The sequence below is a fragment of the Balearica regulorum genome, chromosome 4 (assembly GCF_011004875.1).
Source record: "Balearica regulorum gibbericeps isolate bBalReg1 chromosome 4, bBalReg1.pri, whole genome shotgun sequence".
NCBI lineage: Eukaryota > Metazoa > Chordata > Aves > Gruiformes > Gruidae > Balearica > Balearica regulorum.
Genome location: NC_046187.1, coordinates 80587878 through 80614222, shown reverse-complemented (window position 1 = coordinate 80614222; position 26345 = coordinate 80587878). Strand labels below are relative to the sequence as shown.

The window sequence follows — 26345 nt, the reverse complement described above, 5'->3', positions numbered from 1 at the left end:
TGAAGGCAGAAACGTCCATCTTTCTTCCCGGGTAAGAGCGCGGGCAGGTTCGTGGCTCGCAGGGCAGTGCCAGCTCGCGCACGCTTGCTGCTGGGTGTGCTGGTTTTGGCTGGGATGGAGTTAATTTTCTTCACAGTGCTGGTAACACAGGGGTGTTTTCGTTCCTGCTGAGCAGTGCTCACCCAGAGCCAAGGGCTGTTCTGCTCCTCACACCACCCCACCAGCGAGTGGGCTGGGGGTGCACAAAGAGTTGGGAAGGGGCACAGCCGGGACCAAAGGGATATTCCATACCATATGGCACCATGCTCAGCAATAAAACTAGGGGGAAGGAGGAGGAAGGGAGGGACGTTCGGAGTGATGGCGTTTGTCTTCCCAAGTCACCGTTACGCGTGATGGAGCCCTGCTTTCCTGGGGATGGCCAAACACCTGCCTGCCATGGGAAGTGGGAAATGAATTCCTTGGTTTGCCTTGCTTGTGCACAGCTTTTGCTTTACCTATTAAACTGTCTTTATCTCAACCCAGGAGTTTTCTCACTTTAACCTTTCCAATTCTCTCCCACATCCCACCGCGGGGGGAGTGAGCAAGTGGCTGTGTGGGGGTGAGCTGCCGGCTGGGTTTAAACCGTGACGGTCCTTTTTGGTGCCCAATGTGGGGCACAAAGGGTTTGAGATAATAACAGATTGACCAGAATGTATTAGAAGGAATTGATATCTGTTAACAGTTGTGGGTCACAATATTGATTCATCTATTCTTGATATTAGTTTATCTGATCTGTGCCAAGCTTTTTTTTTCTGATGTACCTGTTCAAGATTGGTGTTGGCTTTTGCTGTGCGCTGTAGTAATTAGTGATGTCAGCTCATTTAGTAAGGGATGAAGAAGCTTCTCCTAAGAGGGAACAGGAGAAAGAACCAGAAGAGACAGCCTGTTCTGCAGCAGAGCATCACAGGAATGGGAAGAGGAAGAGACTGAAATCATAAATGAGACAGAAACCACCCGATCCCTATCCCAAAGTGAGCTGTGAGATATGCAGAAAGATTTTAGCCATCAAGCAGGTGAGCTAATTCTCAGCTGGTTACTTCCGATGCCGGGATACTGGGGCCAGTAGTGGGGAATTAGGGAGTAAGGAAGCCTGGCAGCTGGGGTCCCTTCCTAAGGATAAGGCCATTGACAAAGGGACTGGAAAAAGGGCAGGAGTCCTCAGTCTCTGGCGGCGACTCCTGCCAAGTGTGAGGGACAGGTATCCCTTCAGGGAAGAACCTGGAAATTCCCAAAGTGGGGGGATGTGAGGAAGTGGGATGGTGAACCCACCTGGAGCCTAAACGTTTGGGGACAGGAGCTGCAAGGAAAAACAACAGCCAAAAAGCAAAAAAATCACTGCCCCGGTGCCTGTTGGGCAGAGTAGCAGGGCACTTCTGACCCTTTTGAAGGGACTTCTGTTTTGCAGTTACAAAAATCAAGTAATGAAGACTCCAACCAGGAACAGAGGGGCCCTGCCTTCGCCATCAGCCCCAGCGGAGTATAAAGCTCTAGTGGGCACCGGTGCGCGGTGTGCTCTGATACCACCAGGTTACAGAGGGGCAGAATCCGTCTGTATTTCTGGAGTGACAGGAGGATCCCACGAACTGTCCATGTTGGAGGCTGAGGTAAGCCTAACTGGGAATGAGCGGTAAAAGCATCCTATTGTGACTGATCCGGTGGCTCCGTGCATCCTTGGCACAGACCACCTCCGGAGAGGGTACTTCAAAAACCCAAAAGGGCACCAGTGGGCTTTTGGTATAGCTGCCTTGAGTATGGAGAAGATCAAACAGCTGTCCAGCTTGCCTGGTCTCTCAGAGGATCCATCTGTGGTGGCCTTGCTGTGGGATAAAGAACAGCAGGTGTCAACTGCCACCATGACGTCGCACCGGTGACAATATCGCACCAATCGAGATTCCCTGGTTCCCATCCGTAAGTTGATCCGTTGACGCGACAGTCAAGGAGTGATCAGTAAGACTCCTTCACCCTTTCACAGGTCCCATATGGCTGGTGCAAAAATCTAACGGAGAGTGGAGGCTAACACCGGACCGTCGAGGCCTGAATGAAGTCATGCCGCCGATGAGTGCTGCCATGTCGGACGTGCTGGAACTTCAATATGAACTGGAAACAAAGGCCGCCGAATGGTACACAACAATTGATACTGCGACTGCGTTTCTCCTGATCCCTCTGGCAGCAGAGTGCAGGCCACCGTTTGCTTTCACATCAAGGGGCATCCAGTACATCTAGAATCGACTGCCCCGGGGTGGAAACCCAGCCCCAGCAGTTGTCATGGGCTGATCCAGGCTGCACTGGAACGGGGTGAAGCACCCCAACACCTGCAGTATAGTCATGACATCATCGTGTGGGGCAACGCAGCAGAGGAAGTGTTTGAGAAGGGAAGAAGAATAATCTTGATTCTTTTGAAAGCTAGTTTCATTATGAAACAAAGTAAGGTCAAGGGACCTGCATAGGAAATTCAGGTTTTAGGAATAAAATGGCAAGATGGGCATTGTCATATCCTAATGGATGTGATCAATAAAATAGCAGCCATGTCTCCACTGAGTAGCAAAAAAAAAGCAGAAGCTTTCTTAGGTTTTTGGAGAATGCCTATTCCAGGTTACAGTCTGACTGTAAGCCCTCTCTATCGAGTGACCTGGAAGAAGAACGACTTTGAACGGGGCCCTGAGCAGCACCAAGCCTTCAAAGAAGTTAAACAGGAGACTGTTCTGCAGCAGCCCTCGGGCCAGCGCTGGGCTGGATGTTCAAAGGGAGGGTCCCCTCTACACGTCCTGCAGCTAGTGCTATGTGGAGTAAGTGAGTCGCACTGATCACACAGCAGGCTTGTCTGGGAAACCCTGGCCACCCGGGAATCCCGGCAGCGATCGGGATTCACATCACCTCTCTTGTCCTGAGTGACCACCGTAACAGGTGGAGCCCAAAGTCATAGGCTAAATGCACTCAGTGCACATTTATGGACATTTCACAAGGGTGGTCCATAGACAAAGGGAATGATATCTGCGTATTGTATCAAAGGATAGTGTGTTTTTATGTCAACCCAGGAGCTTTCACACTTTTAGCCTTCCGATTCCCTCCCCCATCCCACCTGGGGGCAGTGAGCGAGCGGCTGTGCAGTCACCAGCTGGGGTTAAACCTTGACAATAGGTCAGCAAAAATCACTCAGAACAGAAAATCTTTTTATAAAGCTGAAGTTAAAACCAGCTGAAAGTCAGTGGCTTCCTTATTTTAGAAAGGGTGTGGTTTTGCAAGAGCAAGTGGTTAAAGACAAGCTGTGCCAAACTTGTCTTAGCTACAGGCTAATTTAAACCTTAACTGTAAAGCATCTTTCTAATTACAGACCTTTTAACTAATTACAGGTTTGAGTTTTTTGGTCTCGCAAAGGTGACTGCTTTTGATGCTCTCTCCCCAGGTTCAGCTCCGGGTGAAACTTGACCTATCCACGGTGAGCAAAAAGGTGAGAAAATGCTGCTTGCTCAGCTGATAGAAGCCACAAAGCTGAAGTGTCCAGACTCAGGAGAGTGGGAGGGGAAAAAAACGCTTTCTGCAGATAAGTCAAAGACTTAAAACTGCTCAATTCAGAGGCTGGTTCTCTCTACAAAGCAAAGGTTAATCCGTTTTCAGCTCTAGAAGTTACACTGGTAACTGAATAGCTCGTCCAGCTGCAGCTGGACATCCATAAAACACTCACAGATAAGCACTGCTAACTTTTCAGTCACACGCTTGAGAGACCAGACGCATTTGATTATCACAATACAGATGCCACCAGACTGTACGTTCAACGTGACACCATCAAGACCTAATAAGCTCTTCAACAGCCTTGACTTGGATGAGTGGCATAGTCCACAAGGTCATTTAGTGTAAGGAAGGAGAATAAAATCAGAAAAGTTAGTTCTGTATAATTAGAATAAGTAATGATGTTGTAATTAATGGTCAAAAAAAAAATGAAGAACCAGGAAAGCCAGCCTAGAGACAGTCCATTCTCCCTGTGATGATGGAAAGGCCATTTTTGCATCAAATGACTCAGTCACCGTCTCCTGCTGCCCAGCCTGAGCCACATGCTAGGACAAACACTTCTTGTAACGCTCACCAAAGGTGCTCATCTACCCCGGCACTGACGCCCCAGACGCTGGGCTTCCCCCTCAAACCAGGCAGCTCTTGCACTTCACCATCCTCCATCAGACTGCTCCTAACGTTTACCTGCAATCTCCCTTGCTACAGTTTAAGCTCATTACTTCCCATTTTCAAATTGCAAACTGCAATTAAAGCCCATTCAGATGCTTATAAACATCCCAAAAGTGGCCCCTGTGAATTTGTTCCCTCCAGCCCATGCCCCTTCAAAGCGATTCCTATTTTCGGGAGAGAAAACCCCGACCAGAGGAGCTGCCGTGGTGTGGCTCATCCACGTTTCTCCTCACAAGACAGCCGTCTGTGGACGGGGTCCTCGGCACGCCACAGCAAACCAACTCTAAGCAAAGCTTAGGTTCAGCTTCGCTTGAAATTAAACTGTGAGCACTGAGGTAGATTAAAAAAAACCACAGAGTGAAAACTGAATTCTGGGAAGGGAATAATGCTGGGAATGGGTTCAGCAGCTGTCATTTTAAAAAAAAAAAAAAAAAAAGCAGAAGGTTGTGGGAAACCAGCAGTGTTTAAGGGCACCTCTGCACTCACAGCGATTATCCACTGGGTTGGATGCTACAGGCACTCGGGACCGAGTTCACAGCCAGATCGGACATCCCTGCCTTGAAGGCAGCAGCATCCAGCGGAGGAGCGGGGCAGGCAGGGCTCACACGTCAGGCCTGTCCTAGAACTGCAAAGCGGGAGGAAACCTGCAGGTTTCTCACCCATTTATCGAGGAAAAGGCTGCAGAGGGAGATGCAGAGGGCATCCCATCATACACGTCCTTTACAGGCTTTCAGTACTTTGCTGGTTGGCTCAGGCAGCTTGTGGAGAATGCAGAAAGATTTTTTTACAGGTTTATTTTTCATACTGTATCTTTTCTATTCTAGGACTTAAACAGCAGGTTTATTATCGCAAAATTAAAAAAAAAATTAAAAGAATAATCATCTTGGGTGGTAATATTCCATCCTTCCTCAATCACAGCATTCAGAGACCTGAATCCTTTAGTCTCATCCAGAAACAAACCTTGCACCGGGATGTGACACCAGATATCTACCGGGGTTTCAGTGAAAGACCCGTAAGTAGGAACGGCAGCCACAGCAGTCCCAGGACCTCGCGTTCATCTTTCCTGCTGCCGGAGCAGCTCGAGGACAGAGAAACCGCATCCTGCCTGGTCCTTCCCTTCCCCATCGCCTCCCCCGTGCAAGCCGGGTTTCGCTCCCCGGCAAAAAGCTTTGGGGGAAAGAGCTCTGTGCCCCCTGAGATGGGGTATTCATGACGTGGGGGAGCAGCTCCCCACCTGCCTCGGTGCCACCCGCTCTGCCCGTGCAGCTGGAGCACTGACAGCGGGCAGGACCAAGCCTTGCCAACCCTCGTGGCTCCGTTCCCATCCTCGTGCCGACAGCACGTGCTCCTCTCGAGGCAGGCAGAACGAGGACACGTGGCTTTCCGTCCTTGGGAAGGGTGGGTGGCACCACGTTCTTGCCTCCCATTGGCCTTAAAGACCACTACGAGCACGACATCTTGTAGGGCGAGCAGAGGAGGACTTTTGGGGCTGCCCCCATTCTGAAGCCATGCTGAGCAATGTGCTCGCCCCCTCCTTACATCCGAGCAGCATTTTAAAAGCAGTTTAACCCGTGTGGGAATCTGGTTAGGTTGAATAAACCATGAGTGCTCTCCTCATTAAAGGAGGCTTAGACTGAATTAAAATCCTTCTGCTTAATAAATTAGGTTAAAGTCAGCCCAGATTAGAAAATCCCTATAACAAATCAACCCTCTAGATTCAACCAGCTCTCAACTGCAAGTTATTTTCTCTGGCTGCTTTTAACCCTGTTTTCTCCCTCTCGCTGAGCAATAATAACGCCACACCGGGCTCTTGGTCGATCTCTGGACACCCAGCTCAGCTGCCAGGGGCTACGGGGACGGACATGGGTGACACACTGTCGCGATAAAGCCCGCACAGAAACAGCAGGAACACCACGTTTTGTGTGCTACAAGTACAGTGCTGAGGATTTGGAGGGATGAATCATCACGCGAAGCAAGAACAATTAGAGATTCATAATCGGGAGGAGGGAAGGCTGGGGTGGGATGGGAAGAGGAAAGAGCAGGGCTGGGATTAGTTACTTCAGAAATATTAACAATATCTCAAGTACTGCACCCCTAGGCCAGACCAGGGACGTAGAGGGGGTGGGAGGTTAATAAAAAAAAAATCCAATTACATGTCACTATATCCCACATCCTACACTGACTGCCAGGGAAGCTTTTTTAGCTAATTAAAACATAACGATCCTTTACTTCGAGGCCACAGAAACACTTGTCATGACCACACTGAGCCTCACCTCTGCAAAGGGAAATGTCTCCCTCTTCACGAAGGGGATCCCTCCCTTCCCCAACCAGGAAACACGGCCCGGGAGGGCAAATGGAGCTGGTTTGTGGCAGAAGCCGGGGAGGATCCAGGAAAAATCCTCCTCCCTTTAGACATTTAAGACCAAGGAAGCATTTCTTCCGCTATCGTCTTGTAGGGACCAGTCCTCCACTGATGCTGGAGAGCATTTAACTGTGCAGCCCTTGAAGATGGGAGGCTGGGGCAGCTAGTTAATGGCCTAGACATCAACACACCCATTTCACTGACCTGGGTTTCTGAGGGGACTCTTTGGGCTCCTTTGAACCGAACCAGCTGCTGGTTTTATTCCTCTCATCTCCCCCTGCCGTCGCGTGGACGGACGAGCCGTGGGACGATCCCACTTTCTCCCCCTGGCCTTTGGTCCCCGCGTCGCTCTTGTTGCCACCGTGGTGGAAGAGGCCGCCCTTCGCCTTCTTGTCTTCCTTCCTCGTTTCCTCAGGTTGTTTGTCCTTCATCATCTCCATGGAGAAGACCATGGGTGCTGCAGCCTGAGTCGGTTTGTTCTCTAAGCGACTGTTTTCTTCCATCTTGGCTCTGCCCAGATGGTTACTGAGAGTGACGGCTTTCGTGGAGACCTTGAGCTCTTCTTGCAAGGCTAAGCTGGGAGGAGACGGGATGAACCTGGGCTCGTCTCTCTGCTGCGTCCTCTCAAAGCTGCTGACCCCCCAAGGCACCTCGTGGGAGTCGGGATGGAGGGGAGTGAAGCCGAAGCCCTCCTCCTGCCGTCTGGGGATGCTGGGCACGGACAGCGGCGCCGAGCTCGGCGGGACAGACACGGGGCTCTTTGGTGCAGGCTCGTCGCTGTAAACGTGGCTCCCGTTGATGCAGAGGGAAGAGTGGGACACGGGATCGTTCTTTGGCTTCAGGCTTTGGATTGCTTTTGGCTCCAGGACCGGGCTGACTTGGGAGACATCATCACTGAATGCTCTCTTGTGGGTCAGCTTTGGAGATGGCAAGTAATCTTTCACTGGGGGGAAATAAAACACAAAACAGAGGTGAGGCCATCTGAGTAACAGGCACAGGTATGACAAGCATTGTTATCTTCTACTTGCAAACACTAAGGAGATCTGTGAACTCATATTGGCTTTCTCCCTCCCAAGCTCTACCGGATTATAATTACATTACTACAAATGCAAAGCATGGGTCACAACTATGTGGCTATACAAGCTATACGATACTCTCCCCACGCACATCACCTCCAGGATCGACAAGATGACAACCCCCTTGTCTGAGAGGATCCGAGATCGATAATAAATGCAAGAAACTACCCAGAAGTTACTTAAAGGGCTTATGCCGTGGGATTTAAGAGTTTGCATTGAATAAAAGACGACAAGCCTCCGAGCTCTGCTCCGACAGGCCAGGCTGCTTTGCGTGATATAAGCCAGGAGGGCCCAGCGCCTGCTGCTCCCTCCCACTGCCTCACCCCGCGGCTATTGCTAACGCTCAGCAGATTTCCAAGCCCCGTGAGAAGGACTGCCTGGACTTCAGGTGACACGCAGCTGCTCTCCCCTCCTAGCCAGAGATGCTGTCTCCTTCACCACGATGTGAGGATGATGGGGCCAGACCGGTGCCTCCGCTCGCTCTCCAGCCGCGCACGAGAACGTCACCCAGCAGAAACCGAGAGGCATCACGTGCACGGTGAGAAGCTGCACGTACCCAGGGACTCCCACCCAATATGGGAATTTGCTGTCTCCGGCCAATTAAACCATTTAATTATATATTTTGTTTTCAAGGGACGGCAAGAATTAATTCACTACAAGGACCTTTTTTGTTTGCAAATCGCCACTCTCCGAGCGCCAAGGACTCAGATTGCTTTAATCACCAGGAACCGGTCACTGTTTCAGCTTTGCCTCCAAGCCGGAGGCGTCTCATTAGACAGCCGGGCAGCGCAACAGCAACACGTTCTGCTTCGCCCAGCCCTCTCCCAGGGGCTGACTGCTACGAGTCAGCACTAGCGATCTGCTTTTAGGGGACAGAGAAGAAACGGTCCTAAAGAACCCTCGTAGCCCACTAGCTTGTGGTGCGCTGCAGGGAGCACATGCGGCATCAATGTAAGTCAGGCTGTTCGTATACAGCTCAGCATAAAAAGGAAAATCTTAGATCTCTCCTCCCGTTCTGGCAAGCACGTTGCCGCCAGCACGCAGAAGATCTCAGAGGGTTTGTGCAGGACACCGCTTCTTAGGTAAGCAATTAGTTAACAGATTTGCAGGAAAGGCCCAACAGCCCCTTACAAAGAAAAGAAGGGGGGGGGGAAGGGGGGGGGGGGATTAAAACCATTATCCTCTTACCAGAGCGTTCTGTGGACAGACTGCTGTGTCTGCTTGGGGATTTGGTTACCTCGGGAACATTTGTGGCCAAGACCAGGCTGGCAGAAGAGATGGTGCTGTCGGATCCCAGGGAGGTGTTGGATTGTGTCAGGGACGACTTGCGCAGCTTGTTCTTCAAGAAGAAGCCCTTGACTTTGGATTTCTTGCCCCCGATGTCATAGTCATCCTCCACGTCGAGGGCGCCCATGCTGCTGGGGATGATGGCAGAGGCCGACTCCAAGTCGTATTTCTTCTTGCCCTTCACCTTGTCCTTCAGCTTGCCAAAAGGTGACCGCGGCTTGTCCTTCATGGACAGGTCGAACATGCTGGCTGTAAGGTTGTTGCGTGTGAACTGGATGCTCACCAGGATCTCACCACGCTCCTTCTCCTTCTTCCCAGCCTTGGAGTGTAGCTTGTGCCACCTGGAGCCGGAGAGGAAAGAAAAGGAAAGGCCTCTTTGTCATTTCCTTGAGCCACAAGCCAGGAAGACCTTGAGGAGGATGCTACTGGGTGGGAGGTAGCACAAGCACCCCAGAAGTCACCTGAGTCAGACACACGCAAACACCAAGCACAGAGGTGTCGCACGGAGCCAGACCTCTCCCTGAACTGCAGCGGCTTTGTAAGAGCTCTGTCTCCATCCCCGTCCTAAAGCACTTCCACTAAATAACCTGGCAAACACCATCTCGCTCACCCTGGCGTCAGATACCACCGTGCTTCAGGGGGGACGTTACTGGTGGCCAAATTTTTGTACGGTCAGTTGATAAATTGCTGTGAGCTCGTGTTTAAAAAAAGACAGTCTTTCATGCTTGCATTTTAAATATTCAAGAGCCAGTGACTCAGAACAAATCCTTTCAAGTCAGTGACAGTACCATAATGGCAAAGACACTCAACAGCATTCATTAAAATAACTTCATGCCAGACCCTTAGTGCTGCGCCCTAAATAAAGATGCTGAAGTTTGTCTAGAAGTGTCCTTGCATCAAGCATTTAGAGGATGCTGCATCCTGGGAGCAGGGCAGGAGGAGCTGGCGTGCAGCACCTACCCAACCCAAGCCTTCCCAGGTTGCTGGATTTTTGGGAGACATCTGCATTCCCACAGATGGCAGTCTCCAGCCTGTGGGACAGCTTGGGATCTGCGATGATCTGATGTGATCAGTGATAGTGGAGGATGCAGCAAACTTATACGCCCATCGCTTTGCCTTCCTCCAAATCCCTTAATTCTGCTGAAACATCTGTAAAATTTGAAGCAGCCAGAAACCTGAGCTGGAGAGGGAAAATGATTTTATTTTAACACCCCTCGTGCCAGCCACCAAAGCCCAGCACCACGCTGCTGTGGCTGGTGAGAGCTCCCGAAGGAGATATTGACCATATCCACCAGAGCAAAAGCTTCAACCGACTCTGCAGCAGGTTACCGGGGGATGCTCCCCGCCGCCCTGCCCCAGACAAAACCCATGACACAGACTTTGCTCCACAGCTTTGCACACAGAGATGGAAGCAGCATGGGAAAAGCCTCCAAAACATTCACTGCAGAAGGGAAAAAACTTCCCAACCTCCATTAAGGGCCCCATTGCCCTGCAGGGAACAGCCTGTGTGCTGGCAGGGCACGGAGCAGCCCCTGGTACGTGCTGGGAGAGGGGACTTGCCTCCTGCCAGCTGGAAGGAACAGCAGGCGAGAGGACACCAAAGCGAGAGATGCCTGGAGAAACCTTCTAGTTGTCCAGCTCACAGAGGTACCACGTCCAGATGGGCAGCTCAAAACGTGGGCCACGAGGGAACCATTTCTTCCCCAAAACCGCTGCCAACCCAGCAGTCCTTCGCTCCCTTCTCCTCCTGTGAGATACCCCATCTTTCTGTCCCGGTCCCAGGGTGGCTGCAGCAGGATGATTGGGTTTCCAGCACAGCCACTGCCTCGGCAGCTCTGATCCCTCCCGGATCAAAGTATTAAAATTCCCCTTAACAAGGCGCGAGGAAGTCTGCAGGTTCGGGGCAGACTGTATTTCTCCATGACGTGCTTCACAGATGAAGCAGGCAGCAATGGGAGGTGGAAGAAATTTCTAGACCTGAGTTAACAATTTCCCAGTGACTTCCCAGAAAAATAAATATCCCAGCAGTGTTTTACATCCACTTGAAAAGTGAAGTCACTGAAAATTAAAAAAAAAAAGGGAAGGAAAATGTGAAGGGATGGAGATGGGTGTGACTACGCTGAAATCACCAGGGTGAGGAGAAAACTTGAATCGCGTCCTCCAGAAGTTCCTGAATGACTGCTGGGGAAGTTATCGCATCTCAGTCAAAGCTGGAAAGCCTACACGGTACCTTGGGAGGGGGACACAAAACCCCTAATTCCCTGCTGGGATGCCAGGATAAATAACAGGAGTGTACAGCTGGAAGTACCCAGGTCCTTCACCAGCAGATTCAGCTGCCACCGAGACACAGGAGGGACTTTGCTGGGCACAGACACGGGGTTAAATCCCCCACAAACCCACTCCTATTCCTACAACTTGCTTATCCCACTCCCATACGATGCCTGCTGCAAAATTTTCAGTACCCAGGCTTCAAGTTTGAAGATATCCAGGCATGCAGAAAAAAAAACATGGAAAAAAAGCAGCATTGACCCCTTCCAGCGAGTCATCGGCTGCAAAGAGACACCCAAAAAGGCTGATCCGCTGCAGGGAGCGGGAGCAGGTGAGTCAGGCGGACTCTTCCCGTAGGAGCGGAGAAGGAAAAGGCTGCTTGGAACAGCACATCAAATATTATGTTGCTCAGTTTGATGCAAGACCTGGAAGAAGTTCAAGAGGGAAGGGCTGCAGCAGCCTGCCAGCTGGGAGAGGAGAGATTTGGGGGCTGAATCATTTAGCAGGAAAAGAAAAAAAACCTCACAAATAGTTTTTATATCTTAGTCATCCCGTGGAAAAAAAAAAAAAAAAAAAAAAAGAGAAGATCTGGGTAGATTAACATAAGGAAAGGCACAAGCTTGAGGATGATGAGATGTAACAGTCCGTAAGAGCCCTGCACTGGCTCAGCTCACATGGATGCACCCTCAGCATCTCCCGTCCCATCGCTTATAATGTTACGGTCATTAAAATTAATTTGGGTGCTTGGCGGCGCCGCCTTTGAAAGAACAAGTCTTAAAACCTGATCTGCTTCAAAAAGCGTCCGTTCAAGGAAAAACCTCTGCTTATGCTGGCGCTGGATTAAGGAGCTATTTTTGGTTCCCAAGACCTAATCAGCAGTCGGCAAGCAGTCGGGACTACACCTCAAACAGGGAACAGAGCTATTTTTAGGCTAAGCTGTAAGTTTATGGCACAAGATGAGTGTTTGGGAGGATTAAGTTGTTCCATGTTGGGTTTTTCTTTTTTTTTTTCTAATGAAACAGTGCCAGTGAAAGGTGCAAACACTGCCTCAGCTGGGATGCAGCAGGAGAGAAGAATCAGGGCGGGTTTCCAAGGCCCAGCCCAGCTAAACACAAACTCCCGCAGCATCATTTTACTATTAACCCCATCCCAGACCCCTTGGTTTCCATTTCTAACATGAGATGCCCTCAGGGAGGAAGCCCTGGGTGGGAGGTGTCTGGATTAGGGCCACCCGAGTCCAAGTCTTGGAGGAGGACGTGATTTCTTTTACGGAACTAGACGATGTGCCTGGAAAAACAAACCAGCTTCTGCCCATACAAACCCTTTTCCAGGCCTGAAAGAGCAGCTGCGGGCTTCGCAGCTCGGGCTCAGACCAATTGTTCTGGATTTAACTGGGTTATATTAATCAGACTGTGGAAGAGGTGCTGGCACCGAGGAGCGCGGGGGGATCGAGGAAGCCATGCTAAGCATGTCCAACACTGGGGAGACAGGTCTGCAAGGATGCACGGACCCGCTTCTCAGAGGTGGTTTAGAGGCCTCTCTCGAGGAAGGTGTCACCAGCTGGGGTCCAGCTCCTCGCTGCACAGGACATCCAGGACAAGCCACCCATCTCTGGCCACCTACTCCTGGGGTGCTGCTCTTAGCAAGGTCTGGAGGGGCCACAGTCTGACCTGGATTTTACTAGTTAAAAAATGTTCAGTTAAAGAGGCTTTCTTGTCCTGGTGCCAGAACTGGTGGGGACAGGGAGAAGGATTGCTCCTAGCTAAGGAGACATGCTTGGTGTCTGAGTCTGTGCTCCTTGCCTTGCTCCCTACAACTGGAAACGGGTCTCCCCCTTGAACATGGAGCGGAGGATGACACCATGAAACCCGCAGCTTCCCAGCCTGCTGGTCCTGTATTAACACCCTTCTGCTCCAGGGAGATCTGCTCCTTTTGACCCGCCAGCTACTGCCCACCTCCACCACAAGGCGATGCTTCTGCCGAGACACCTCGGCCCTGGCCATATGGAGAGCCAAGCTTGCTCAGAGACATCTCCAATGCGGCACGTCCTGGGAACGCAGCTTGAGCCAGCTTGAAGACACAAGCTGCAGGTACAGGCAATTAACTTTTGCTAAAAAAAAAATCCCTATATTCCTGCTTCTTATGCCCCACAGGTCCAGCACCTCTGTGCACGGGGTAACTGCTTGCACCGTACTGGGTGCACATCCCCTCAAAAGCCAAAGGGCTTCTCCCAGCACCACCCCGGGATCTGCCATCCACGGATGCTGTGGCAGGGAAGGGGCAGGCGGGCACCCAGCCCCGGGGATCTCTGCAGGGGGAAGGAAGCAGCAAGCCACCCCAGCACACAGGGACGGGAAAGGAAACCTCAAACAGAAAACTTGCTGCAGATGCCCCCGAAAGGGGAAGCAGCCAGAGGCCCCTTTGAGGTCTGGGGCAGCTCCTGGGAAGTCAGATGTGCTCTGGGGGTTTGCAAGCTCACATCCTGCTGCAGTAACACCGCTTGTGAGCACCACTGCTTGTGGTGGAGGGCTCCCCGGCCCCCCTGCGCGGCTGTGCATGCTCATTTAGGTCATCGCGTTTAATCAGCACGCCCAAACTGCCTCCAGACAGTTTCAGTAAAACCCTTTCCTGTGCAAAAGGCTCCTCTCTCCTCCCACTCGCCTCCACTGAGAGTCAAGGAGAACGGCGAGCCACGCAGCACGGCTGCCAAAAGGCAGGTTTGAGAGGAAAGGCAGAGAGCGCCTGGCATCTATTTTTACATTTGCTGTTGCCAGGATCAATCAGAGCAGCAAGAGAGGCACGGAGAGCAGAGCACAATGCGCTGCTGTAGCTCCGGGCCCCCAAAAACCACGTGCTTTCCCCCATCCTCCAGCAGCATCCCATACAGGAAAGCCAACTAGTGCTGAGCAAAGGGAAAAAAAAACCCACCCCGGCATGGAAACAAGAGCGTAGGAGCTGTTTGTTAAGGAGGGAAGGCAACCCCACGGAGGATGCTGACAGGATGGATTTGCTCAGGGTTAGCACCTGCTTTGCGCCATCCTTCCTCCTCTGCTCTTCATCCTCTGTCAGGCTGTAGGTGATGGTTTATGGGGGCCACAGGGAGCACCTGCTTCTGGATACCAACACCTTCTGTTGGGTATCCGAACTACAAGGGGAAGATGTTTGGGAACCTGGTCTGTGGGGGCTGCCCCAGCACCTCCCGGGATGGGAAGCCAAGCTGCTGGGATGACCGGGGCGACACGGAGCCAACCCTTAACAGAAAGGCAATGCTGACCGTGGCAAGGGGATCCCAGGGGAGACTGACCTCCAGTTTTCTGTCACTTTGTCCCTTCCACGACCCCCTCCTGATCAAGCAACTCCTTCAGCACAAAACCAAGCAGCACGAAGCCCAAGCCCCAATCCTGTCAGCAGCTTTCCAGGTCATTATCCTGAAGCCCCACAGTAATTGAGCTCATTTTGTTGGTTTGGGATTACTACAGTCGCGACACCGGGATAAGATCAGGCAAGCAGGGCAGCGCGTGCAACACGGGTCTCAGAGGTGCTGTGTGCACCATCAGGGCACCATCCTGCCCTACTTTCAGGGAGGACGTGGGTCCTTCCAAGGAGGATCACCATGCTCTCCCATGGGTCTGGCTGGGGTCCCCAGGAGATCCCCATCCACCCTCCAGCTCAGGCAGACCCACCTCACCCCGACAGACCTGTCCAACGTGCCCTGGGTACCTTCAGCAACGGTCCTCCAGTTTCACTCCTGGACTGGTCCCAGTGCTCTACTAGCAGCAGGTTCAAGAAAGCTTCCTGGAGTGGTTAAATCCCTTAGCAACTCCTGGCATTCATGGACACATGCAGGGAAGGATGCACAGCTGGAGCGTTTCTAGAGCGCTTCAACAGTCAGACGCTTCCCAAAAGCCTCCCAAAACCACTCGGTGTTGTCAAGGTGGCCAAGGTTCACCTCAAGCTGAGCAGAAACTATAATCACAGCCTGGTTTAGGTTGGATGGGACCTTAAGGATCACCTAGTTCCAATCCCCTGCCACGGGCAGGGACACCCTTGCCTCGCACAAGCCAGCTGCCTGAGCCGCAGTACAGAACAAGAGACAGCCCAACGCGGAGCCAATGCCTCTTCCCCGACCGCACCAGCCTGTCATTTACTGCTGATTCATCCCTGCAACAAGGTCTCCCCTGCTTATGAAAAGAGCCCCAAGTCTTTAATTAAAGACTACTTGGGCCCCTACAGCAACAGGGCGAGCAGGATGGAGCGCAGAAACGGCAATCCTGGGAAAACACGAATGTTGGCAGAAGGGGCACAGCTCCTCCTGGCATGGCTCCCCTCGATGGGCACGGCCCGGGCAGCAAAGAGGCATTTGAGTGAGACGAGAGCTGAAGCAGCCCTGCGGAAACATGCACGGGAGGAAGCTCACCTTCCCGAGAAGGGAAGCATAGGGTGGAAAACAACCCAACCCTGGGGAGTTTTGTGCTTTCTGTCTGGCTTCGTGTTTTTGACACAGCTTCCCCCACCAGTGCTGGGAAGCTTTTCTGCAGCGTAGGTTCATTTTGTGTTGGTTTTGGATGGCCTATTTTGCAAGGTGATCCCTGTAAGCTACTAAAAGCACAGATGGAAAATAAACACAGGCTGATTCCCCTGTGGATGGGGAAGAAAGGGCTCGAGCAGCTGAGATGGGAAGAAGTTCATCTCTCCAAACGTTCCTCTGAGAAGTGCTCGAAAACAAACTTGGACAAAGCAACCCCCCACAGCTCCTCTAATGGGTTACAGCTTTGACACGACCAACTCAGCTGCTCAAGGGAGTCAGAAACAAAGAGCAGGAGTTGTATGCAGTGAGGGGCGCAAGAGGAGGGAGCTACAGACATTGCGCTGGTGCTCCAAGAGATGTATTACCGCAGCCGATGCGGAACCTGCATGAGAAAAATCCCACCACCGGTCATACCCGTGCCGGGACAGAGAAGCTGCCCCTGCTCTGCCGTACCCGTGCCCTGCATGACTCGCAGGCCAGGAACAGAGACGTTGTCACTCCGGTGGGTCTCGACGGCAGGGAACAGCCTACAAACCTGCAAGGCATGATGAAAAACCCAGGCCTGCTTGTGTCCACAGCTCACTGGCAAGCCTGGTGCAATGTCCAGGCAGTGCTATGGAGCTGGCACGTATCCTGCAGCACCTCAGTGCTCTGTGCACAAGGTCCAACCCGGAAAGGTCCTGAGCATCCTCACTCCTGCATCCCAGCCGGAGCGGTGCCCCACAGGACCCTGCTGCCTACCACCTCCCCTTGACTAAGGGGGGACTGCCCCCAAATCTGCCCCTACGGCCTCTGTGCTGGCTGGCAGAAGCAACCAAGGGCGTGTGACAGCACAGAGGGGGACGGTTTCAGGAGCCGGATACACACCAGAGATGGCGAAGAGCTATCAACCACCGGGACAGTGCTGGCGTGACAGCAAGGTTGGGTAACTTCATCGCAAATCAATTTAGGCTAAGAAGATCAGAGGCTTTCCCCTCTCTAGCATGGGATGGGCAGGTAGGAAAAGGAAGGGAGGGAAGATTTAAGGAGCTGTAAAACAGAGCATGAAACATGAATGAATGAAGAGAAGATAGTAATAGCAGGAGACAGAAAGTGATCTCCTCAGCTATATTTATCTGCTTATGCTCCACAGCATCCAAGGTTTGTGTCCTCCAAGTTGTGAACAAGCCAATAAACCGCATTTGTGGTCACCAAATGACCTGAACTGCCAGGCCAGCGTTGCCCAGGCCCAGCAGGACCAGGGAATGAGGCCCCCGTGCAAGGACGGGAGAGGAGGCAGCACTGACAATCCACCGACCCACTGCACGAGAAACCAAGGGCACAAAAAAAAGCTGAAAAACCGAGCCCCGAGCTGACTTTGCAGCTCCACAGGTTCCCCCAGTGCACCTGCTCCTGGGGAGCTACTTAATGCACAACTCGACGTGCACGGGATGGGCAGGAGAAACTCGTTTTTGCTGTAAATCCTCTTCCACTTCCAGCTGGGAAGAGCATCACGGCAGGGCTTGCACGGAGAACCTAATACCTAGAGGCTACGCAAGGCTTGGGAACGCAGGGCCTGTCCTCCAAAGGGGAACACAACCCCAAGGGCTCCATGCAGCCTAAAGTACTGGCTACACCTGCTTTGGCAACAGGTCATGCATTGACTGTTCATTCATCGCATCAACAGACATCGCAACTCGCTCTCGGGCATGAGTCACGCACATGAAAAAGGGGGAAAAAGGGAAAAATGAATAAATCTTAAGCCCAGCAGCAAGTTTCTCTAATTACACACGGCTTTATCCTCGGTGGACTTGCTGGTGAAGAGACCCGTGCACTGGAAACACAGAGCTGGGGGGGCCGTGGGATGCTGCTCCCAAAACCCCAGCCGGGCTGGAAAGGCTGTCCCACTGGAAACCCAAACCCCACGTCCCCAGCCAAGCTTCTGACAAGGAAAGAAAATTCCCATGGCAGTTTTTTGCACACCTTCACCGAGAACGGGCTCCAACAAGCCCCGGGCCGTGAAGAGAGGCGGCAGCAAAGGTTTCAAAGCCGTTTTCACTCGACTCACCACATGCAGAAAGGATGCAAGGTCTTTTTTTGGACCCCAATTGTCAAGAAAGCCCTGGGCCAGCACGCTTGCCATGGAGCACTGTCCAGAGCAAGAGGATTTTAACAGACCAGATGACAGCAGAGCACCCAGAGCCCGTGGGGTTACTGGGGGCAAGGAACCCATTTTCCCTTCGTGCAGGCACCTACGTAAGTGCATTTGCAAGCTGGCTACAGCGGACGGGCAGAATAACCCAGTGTAGACTCTCCCTGGCAGCAGCCATGGCATGGACATGCTCTCCACCCCAAGGGATGCTCCTCTTCCAGTGACAGTGACAAAGCAGGGGGGTGTCTCCATCAGACCCCCGAGCTGTGACACATCGCTCCAAGGGACCGTGCTGCTGGGGTCCAGCTGAGGGTGCCCGCAGATGCTCTCCTCTGGGGCAATGCCACAATCGAGCAGATTCCCCCAGGAACCATGAAGAGCATCCCCCGAAAACTCCCTCTTCTGCTGTGGATGCTGCCTTTGAGCCATCCAGCTTAGCCCAGCGTGATGACACATCCCCTTGAAGGGCGAGAGGAGCAGAGAACCAAGCCCACCCTGCCTTTCTGGTAGCCAGAGAGGAAGAAATATTTTGCCAGACTCTGTAGGGAAGGGAGGGAGTCACCTTGGAAAAGAAGAACTGAGGCGGCGAAGCTCGTGGAGCATGGCATGAGTGCTAGCTGAACTCAACACATGCAACAGCACCAGCTCCACCCGCATCTGGAGGTTTGTACCAACAGGTTCGAGGTATTTCCGAGCTGGCTGTGGGTTTTTGTGCAGCTGCTAAGGGACAAAGACAGCTGGAGGCAGTTAGGGCTCTGAAGATTAGCATGAAACAAAGAAAGAAACCTGAATCTGGGAGATTTTTGGTTTTTAAGATGATGGAGGGTGACAGGCTAGTGGTCTCGGCCGCTGACAGTTCTAAACCAACGTGCCAGACTTGCAAAGCTGGGATCAAACTGCTCGAATACCTTTTAAAAAACAACAAAAGCAGAACCCTCCTGGAGCAGAACAGAGCAAGGGCCTTAAACTGCCATTGGCAACCGGATAAAAATGGGGTTAACTGGGCAGGTAGAAACAAAATTAAGCTCTGACACCATTTCGTAAGCAGCATCACCGCACCACCTTGGTGCTCTCCCCTGGGCTACCAGTTAGGGGCAAATAGTTGCCCGGGACAAGCTGGCGGCCAAGGATCCTATCCCGAGGCCCGGCTGCCTCCTGCCCAGCCTTGCCTCCAGCAGCAGAGAGCATCTCGACCTGATTTTTGGCAGGACTAACCCTCTCCTCCCCCTGCTCGGCAGTGTTTCAACACAGCAGGGCGTTTCCTGGCTTGGCTGAGATGCAACAACCCCTCAGAGCTGCCTTTCCAGCCCCAAAACAAGGATTTCATCACAGCCCACGGCATCCAGGGAGCTCGCCGCTGCTCTCGGCCACCCTGAAGACCTTCACCAGCCTTGCCGGGCGCCTCTGATCAGAGTTGCCAGGGTTCTGTTTGCCCTTGTATTAAAACTTTCCATCCCAAAACCATCAGGGAGCAGCTATTTCCTCTCCGCCCCGCTGCAAGGTCTTTTCGTCTCCTAGGCTTAAGGACAGCCGTGCAGAGGACACGGCCTCAGCAATTTGGCCTCGGCTCACGCCTGATAGGGAGCAGAAAGCGAGCTCTGACCCTGTGTGCGAAAATCTCCCCTAAAAGATGCAGCCAAAAGCCAAGGCCACGGTGGGAACGGCGATGAGTACAAACCACCGCATCTGAGAGAGATGCCACAGCCAAGAGCCCGCAGGCCACAGCGCACGCTCTGCTGCTAATGATCTCCACTGATTTTAATTTAACAAGGGAGGGCGACGGCCACAAGCACGCCATGGGCTGACAGCAGTCCAGAGGGGTTGGTTTAGTACCCAGAGGAAAGGTTTTGTAACCCAAGTAGCTTCTTCACTGATGGAGAGCGGGAAGGAGAGTGTCCCTTTCCTGCTGCCAGGGCAGAGATGCTGCGGCTGCCCGGGCAAAGGGCTGCGCGCAAGCCCAGACCCCTCCAAGCGACCGGCCCCAGGCCCTCTGCAGCTGGGGAGGGACAGGAACAAGTAAAAGAAATGGCAGCAGGTAGAGGTTTGGGGAATTTGGAGCTGGGCTAATTTTACACAGGTAACGACTCCGCAAGACAAGTTCCCTGTCGCAGAGACACCAAAGGCCACTCGCGGCTGTTGCTCCCCGTCCGAGGCAGCAGCCAGCAAACAACTGCAAGTCACTGCAGGGAAACACCAGAGCCAGGAATTGCAACTCCTCTGCTACGTTTACTGTCCCCTTACCCACAGGATATTAGCGCTGCAAAGCCCTGAATTTTGCTCTCCAAAGATCGAGCTCCAGTAGCTTGGTGTTTGCACGACAAGCAGAGCTTCGCCCTGGAAGGCTCATGGCTTTAACCTTTCCCCTTTGCCACGGGGCTGTGAGGTCTGAGGGGAAAGAAAGCAAATGCAAATGGTATTTCAAAGGGGGAGAGAGGAGGTAATGACAATTAGGGGTTTTCTTTCCCCAGCCTAGGAAACTCCCGGTGCCCACCATCCCTCCCTGCCATCGTCCCCACAGCCTGCAGAGCAAAATCAAGACCCTTTGAGCCCCCACGCAGCCAGATCCGAGGTCCAACCCCGCAGGTATCACCGCGCACCTCCTGTCCTCCCCAACGCCAAGCCCCCACCATGCCACCCACCAGACCACGATGGCCAAAGGGGAAAACAGCCCGATGGGCGTCGGAATGAAGCTCTTATCTAGCTGGAGCCATTTCCACCCTTCCCAGATGCTCTGTTGACAGGGGTGGATGCGGAGGTAATGCTCCCCGGCTCGCTGCCACACCGCAGGGAAGGCAGGATGAGCCCCCGCAGGGGACTGCAACAGCATTTCCTGGATGTCAGGAAGCAGAAGCGATAGCTGCCTTACGAATACAGAAAAAAACCCTCTTCTGCTGGGCCAAGCCCTTGTTTTGGAGGGACTGGCCACCCCACCGAACAACTGCGTCTCTCCGTGTGTCTATGCCGAGCCGGCAGCACTTGAGGACCCACCAGCAGACCGTTACGGTTGGACACGGTGATGGTCAGCATGCCAGTACGCAAGGACTTCATTGCACGGTCTCATCCTGCCAACAGCGCCAGGCTTTGGGCTCCAAAAAAAAATGAGGCAGGACAGAGAGCTGCAGGGACCAGGTCACAGGAGGGAGAGGCGAGGACCAGGAGCATCCCGCCCGGCACAGGGGTTTTTGATGGAGAAAGGTACTGTGTCCGGCGATGCACATCAGGCTCAACAGGGCAGTGAAAAAAGGGTGAAAAATAAAAGCACTACACGGCCCAAGTGGAAAGGGAAAAATGATGCTCGGCACTGTTGTTTTGCTTGCCAAGCCCAAGCCTTGGAGCTCGCTGAGCGTGGGACAAGCCTTGGGATGCCCAAAAAGGCCGTGAGAGCTCTCAGGCTGCTCTTGTGCAACTCCAAGAGTTGATTTTCTCCCAGGCAAAACACTGAAATGACCAAGACGTTCGGCTGAACAAGGCAGCTCATAAACACCCCCGGATGCCGGCTGATGGCTCGTTCCTGGAGAAGAGTCCAAGTTTGACGGAACATTTTCCATCGAGCTGAAAACAAGTATAAAAATCATTGCCGGTAAAGTTTCTGTGCAACAAAAATCAGCAGGAAAACGAGAGCAAGGTCAACACACCGACAATCAAGGCCTTCTTTATAAGCAGGGTCCCATTCCAACTGGCAGCAGTTTTATGCCCAGGAGCAAGGACCGCAGATGGGGTCCTACAAACCAGCATGTGGTGGAGACTCAACTCAGCTATCTCTTGTTTGGGGGCCAACAGTTATCTCCACTGCACAGGCCTGGGTGCGCTCCACGGTGCAGTCCTGGAGAAGGGGAGCCTGTGTTTGTTTTGCTATTTTTTAATCTGGGACTAAAATTTCCTCCTAAACAAAGTTATTGGCAATGAGGCTGAACCAGAAGTCAGTTGGAAGCTTACGCACAGCCAGCTCACGGAGCCAGACCCCTGGGGCTCCCCCCAGCCTTTCTCCCAGCTAGCTGAACACACTCAGGACCACCCCCCTCTAAAAATAACTGCAGCCATTTCCACACTGCAGACCTGCCACCCACCCTCAAGACATCTTCCAGCTCAGGGGTTCGAGTGAACGGAGATGCTTGGGGCACAGGGTTTGAGCTCTCAGTCACGTTTTCTGTGCTTGCTTCCATCACTGGGGGCCACGAGCGAAGATAAAGAGCCTTAAAAGTTCTTGCAATCCTGAACAGCGTGAGGGGAAGTTAATTTTCCTTATGCAAGCAAAGTTACAGGAAAGGACAGAGATGGACAGCAAAAATCCTGGGGTTCTCCTGCCTCGCAGTCCAGATTCCCTCCTTGGGCTGCACCATGGTTAGCAGCAGCTGCGACAGGCAGCACAGGGTCCAGCCACCTTGGACGTTGTACCCGCGGGATTAACGGCCCCTGACGCTGACACCTTTGAGACGAGACCAGAGGCTCAGCCTCCTGAAACCTTCACAGGACCGCCACAGGGCCCCCTGCTTTGCCCAGCTTCACAAACTTCTAACAGGAGCGCAGTTTTCCTTGAGACACAGCTCCTACCCCGGCTCCCGGCAAAGGGCTCTCTACCCAAACCGCAAGGAGGACGGAAAGTTATTTCACATCCTCCCATGCCAAAACAACACGTCTCTCCCGGCACTCCCAAAAGGCCACTGATCGGCTCGCTCTGAAGTCCGTGCACGATGCTGGTTTGAATTAGGCCCAAAGAATTCAGATCCACCTCCTCCAATGCCGCCCATTGTCCAGGCAGCGCTAATAAAAGCCAAAATAAACGCCGGCAGGGAAACACTCAGACACTAACTCCGGGGTTAGTCACTTTTCCTCTGTGCCCATGCTCCCATTTTAGGGTAAGCAGGAGTCTCCACAGGCTGCAGATGCAAACGAGCCACGCTTCTCCACGGGAAAAGTTTTTCCGACACCTTTTCACGCTAATTCCGCTCTCCCGGAGTGAGGCTGCGCCGTCTGCCAAGCTCTGGCGTTCCCTCTGCCGCCTCCCCGGCTGTGCCCTGGGTAGGAGGGTGAGGGAGGCTCCTCTCCCAGCCTGCAGCTTTGGGCAGAGAGCCAGCCAAATTCCTGGGGTCCAGGGAGCCAGGGAGCGGAGGGGACGCTCCCGGAGGCATGCAGCAGCCCAGCCAGGTCTGCGTAGAGCAAAGCTCAAAAAACTTCTTCCCTAAAGGAATTTCATCCACATTCCTGCACTTCTCTGCCTGGCAAAGGCTAGAAAACATTGTTATTGTTTTAAACCCTTCTGGGGGAAGAACAGTAAGTCCCCAACACGCAGAGATTTATACTGGAGGCAACACAGGGCTGGGGTTCAGTCCTCCGAACTAGGGAACCCTCCCGCAGCAGCGCCGTGACAAACCAGGTCACACCGATGGCCCCACTGAGCTAGTGTGGGCTGCAAAGCCACAGCAGCCCTCAGAAGGACAAACCACCGTGGCACCGCCACGGTTTCCCAGGAGTGACAGACCCCAGGGGGACCCTCCCGGGACATGGAGGATCTCGTAACACTCTGTCCCCTGGGACCCCTGCCCAGGGGGAGGAAGGGTCCTGTGATGCCTTGTCCTGCACGACTCCCTTCCAGGGGGAACAGAGGGACCCTGAGACACCCCGTCCTCTACAACACCCATCCTGGAGCGCACGTGACGTCTTACCCCCCGGGACGCCCCTCCTGGAGCATCCACGGGCCCTGCGATACCCTGTGTCCTGCAATGCCCTTCCTGGGTCATACACGGAGCCCAGGCCACCGCATCCTCTCTGACACCCTTCCCAAGGCATGCATGGACCCCACGATTCCCCGTCACACACTTCTTGCGGCGTGCACAGCCCCTATGATGGTGGACAACCTCCTGCAAAGCCCTTCCTGGGGCATGCCTGGACCCCACAACACCCTACTTACTCCCTGTGACACCCTCCCTAGGGTGCCCACAGACCCTGTGATGCCCCACCTCCAGCAACGCCCTTCCTGGGGAACACTTGGCCCCCACAGTTCCCTGTCCCCAGCGACACCCTTCTTGGGGCATGCAGGGACCCTGTGACACCCTACATCCTGCAAAGCCCTTTCCTGGGCATGCAGGGAACTCACCACGCCCTGCCTCCTGCAATGCCCTTCCTGGGGCTCACACGGACCCCCTGACACCCCATCCGCTGCGATGCCCTTCCTGGGGCTCACACAGACCCACTGACACCCCATCCGCTGCGATGCCCTTCCTGGGGCTCACACGGACCCCCTGACACCCCATCCGCTGCGATGCCCTTCCTGGGGCTCACACGGACCCCCTGACACCCCATCCGCTGCGATGCCCTTCCTGGGGCTCACACAGACCCCCGACACCCCATCCGCTGCGATGCCCTTCCTGGGGCTCACACGGACCCCCTGACACCCCATCCGCTGCGATGCCCTTCCTGGGGCTCACACGGACCCCCTGACACCCCATCCGCTGCGATGCCCTTCCTGGGGCTCACACGGACCCCCTGACACCCCATCCGCTGCGATGCCCTTCCTGGGGCTCACACGGATCCGTGAAGCCCGTCCTGGGGCACGCAGGGAACCTGTGACGCCCAACCCAAGGCATGCAGAGACCCCATCACACCCATCCAGGGGCACGCAGGGACCCCGTGACGCCCATCCCGGGGCACGCAGGGACCCCGTGACGCCCATCCCAGAGGCCTCCCCTGCTCTGCCCCCGTGGGCGCTGGGTGATGCCCGGTGGGACCCACTCACCGCTCGTCAGGCGCACGGCCCTGCTGCAGGGCGGGCTCCAGGGGCACCAGGGCCTGGCCCAGGAAGCGGTCCATGCCCACCAGGGCCCGGTGCATGACGGTGAGCACCAGGCCACCGCGGGCCGGGCCTGCCAGGGCACCCAGCTCGGGGGGCAGCTCGAAGGCACACTCCTCCCGCCATTCGGGGTTGCCGGTGCTCTTCTCGGCCACCGAGGTGCTGTACTTCTCGCGGCCCAGCTGGATGATGGTGTAGGCGTCGGTGGTGCCCGGCTTGCCGCCGCCCTTGCACCGCAGCCCGCGGGCCTGCACCACCGTCACCTGGACGTGGGTGGGCAGCCAGGCCGGAGACCCCTCAGCGGGAAGCGCGGCCGCCCGCAGCAGCGCCATGGCGGGACGCTGAGGAGACGCCGGGCCGGACTAGGCCGGGCCGGACAGAACCGAACCGAACCGAACCGAACCGAATCGGGCCGAACCTCTCTTCGCTGCCGCAGCCGGGCCGCAGCGCGAGCCCCACCGGCCGCCCCGCCCCCCGCTCAGTTCCAGCCCCGCCCCCGCTCCCCGGCGTAGCACCGCCCCCCCGCCTCGCGACCACGCCTCGCTCCGCCCGCCGGCCCCGCCCCCCGCCGGCCCTGAGGGGAGAGACAGGGCGGGGAAAGGGGCGGGGCGAGGGGCGGGGCGACGGTGGGGGGAAATGGGCGGGGCGAGGGGCGGGGCGGGGGGCGTGCACCGGCGGAGGGTGTGCACCGGGAGGGCGCGTGCACCGGGAGGGCGCGTGCACCGGCGGAGGGCGTGCACCGGGGGGGGGGGATGCACCGGGGTTGGGCGTGCACCGGCGGGGGGCGTGCAGCGGCGGCGGTGTGTAACGGGGGGGGGTGGGCGTGCAACGGGGCTGGGCGTGCGGCGGGGGGGGGGGGGGGCGTGTACCGGGGGGCGTGCCCCGGGGCTGCGGGGTGGAGCACCGCAAAGTCACGATGGGCCATCCCGAGTGTCGCGACATGACCCCCACGGCCGGGCGAGCTGGGAAGAGGCGGGGGGGGGACACACGCGTCTGTGTGTCCCGACATCCCGCCGCACCCCCCGGCCCCTGCGGGCGCTGCCGTTACCGGCATTTCCCCCGCTCTTCGCTGGCACCCTGCCCCAAGGTGCCCGGGCGGGCAGGCGGGCGAGTTGGCGCGCGTACACGTGTGAGCGTGCGATGCGCACGCGCTTGCACGCACGTGTAAGCGCCAGCACGCGGATCCACGTGCGGACAAATCCACTTGGGCGTCCGTGCACGCGCGAGCGTGAGCGCGGCGTCCCCGCGTCCACGTGCAAACGTGAGCATCCGTGCGCGTGCACCGACGGGTGCTGGCGCACCCCCTGCGCCCCGGGCCGACCCCTGCCGGGGGCTTCGCGGAGCCCCCGCGCCACCGGCGGTTCGCAGGCTGCGTCACCCTTGCCCACGGCGCGCGCGGGACCCGATTCCCGGTTCCCCCGCCCCGGATTATTCCCGGGGACGATGGTGACATCAAACCGGGCACAACTTTTCCCTTTCCCCAACTTTGCTTTAAATATCCGGCAGCGTTTCCCACGCGGCGCCCGGGCGGGGGGGGGCCAGCGACGTCCCCGACGGGGCCCCAGTCCTAATAAACCGTTACAAACCTCTCCGCTGACCCTAAGAACTCGATCGCACGCCCAAACCCGACGTTCCCCGGCCCCTCAAGCAAGGTCACGCCGAAAAGCCGTGCCGGGGTGTACCGTACCCGG

The 26345-nt window shown here is 54.9% G+C and overlaps 1 protein-coding gene across 6 annotated transcripts in view; it reads right to left on the bottom strand.

The window, feature by feature from the left end:
• Positions 1-25127, bottom strand: part of RAB11FIP5 (RAB11 family interacting protein 5) — a 45529-nt gene extending 20402 nt beyond the window's left edge. For all 6 annotated transcript variants that reach the window (XR_012835449.1, XM_075752842.1, XM_075752844.1 and 3 more), the window contains exons 1-3: positions 24601-25127; positions 8842-9281; positions 6782-7520 (exon numbers count right to left, since the gene is read on the bottom strand). Coding sequence is in view for 5 of the 6 variants with exons in the window: in XM_075752842.1 (XP_075608957.1) it covers positions 6782-7520; positions 8842-9281; positions 24601-24986 (1565 nt within the window). In the remaining variant the exon portion in view is untranslated. The remainder of the gene's footprint in view (positions 1-6781; positions 7521-8841; positions 9282-24600) is intronic.
• Between the last annotated feature and the right edge of the window lie 1218 nt (positions 25128-26345).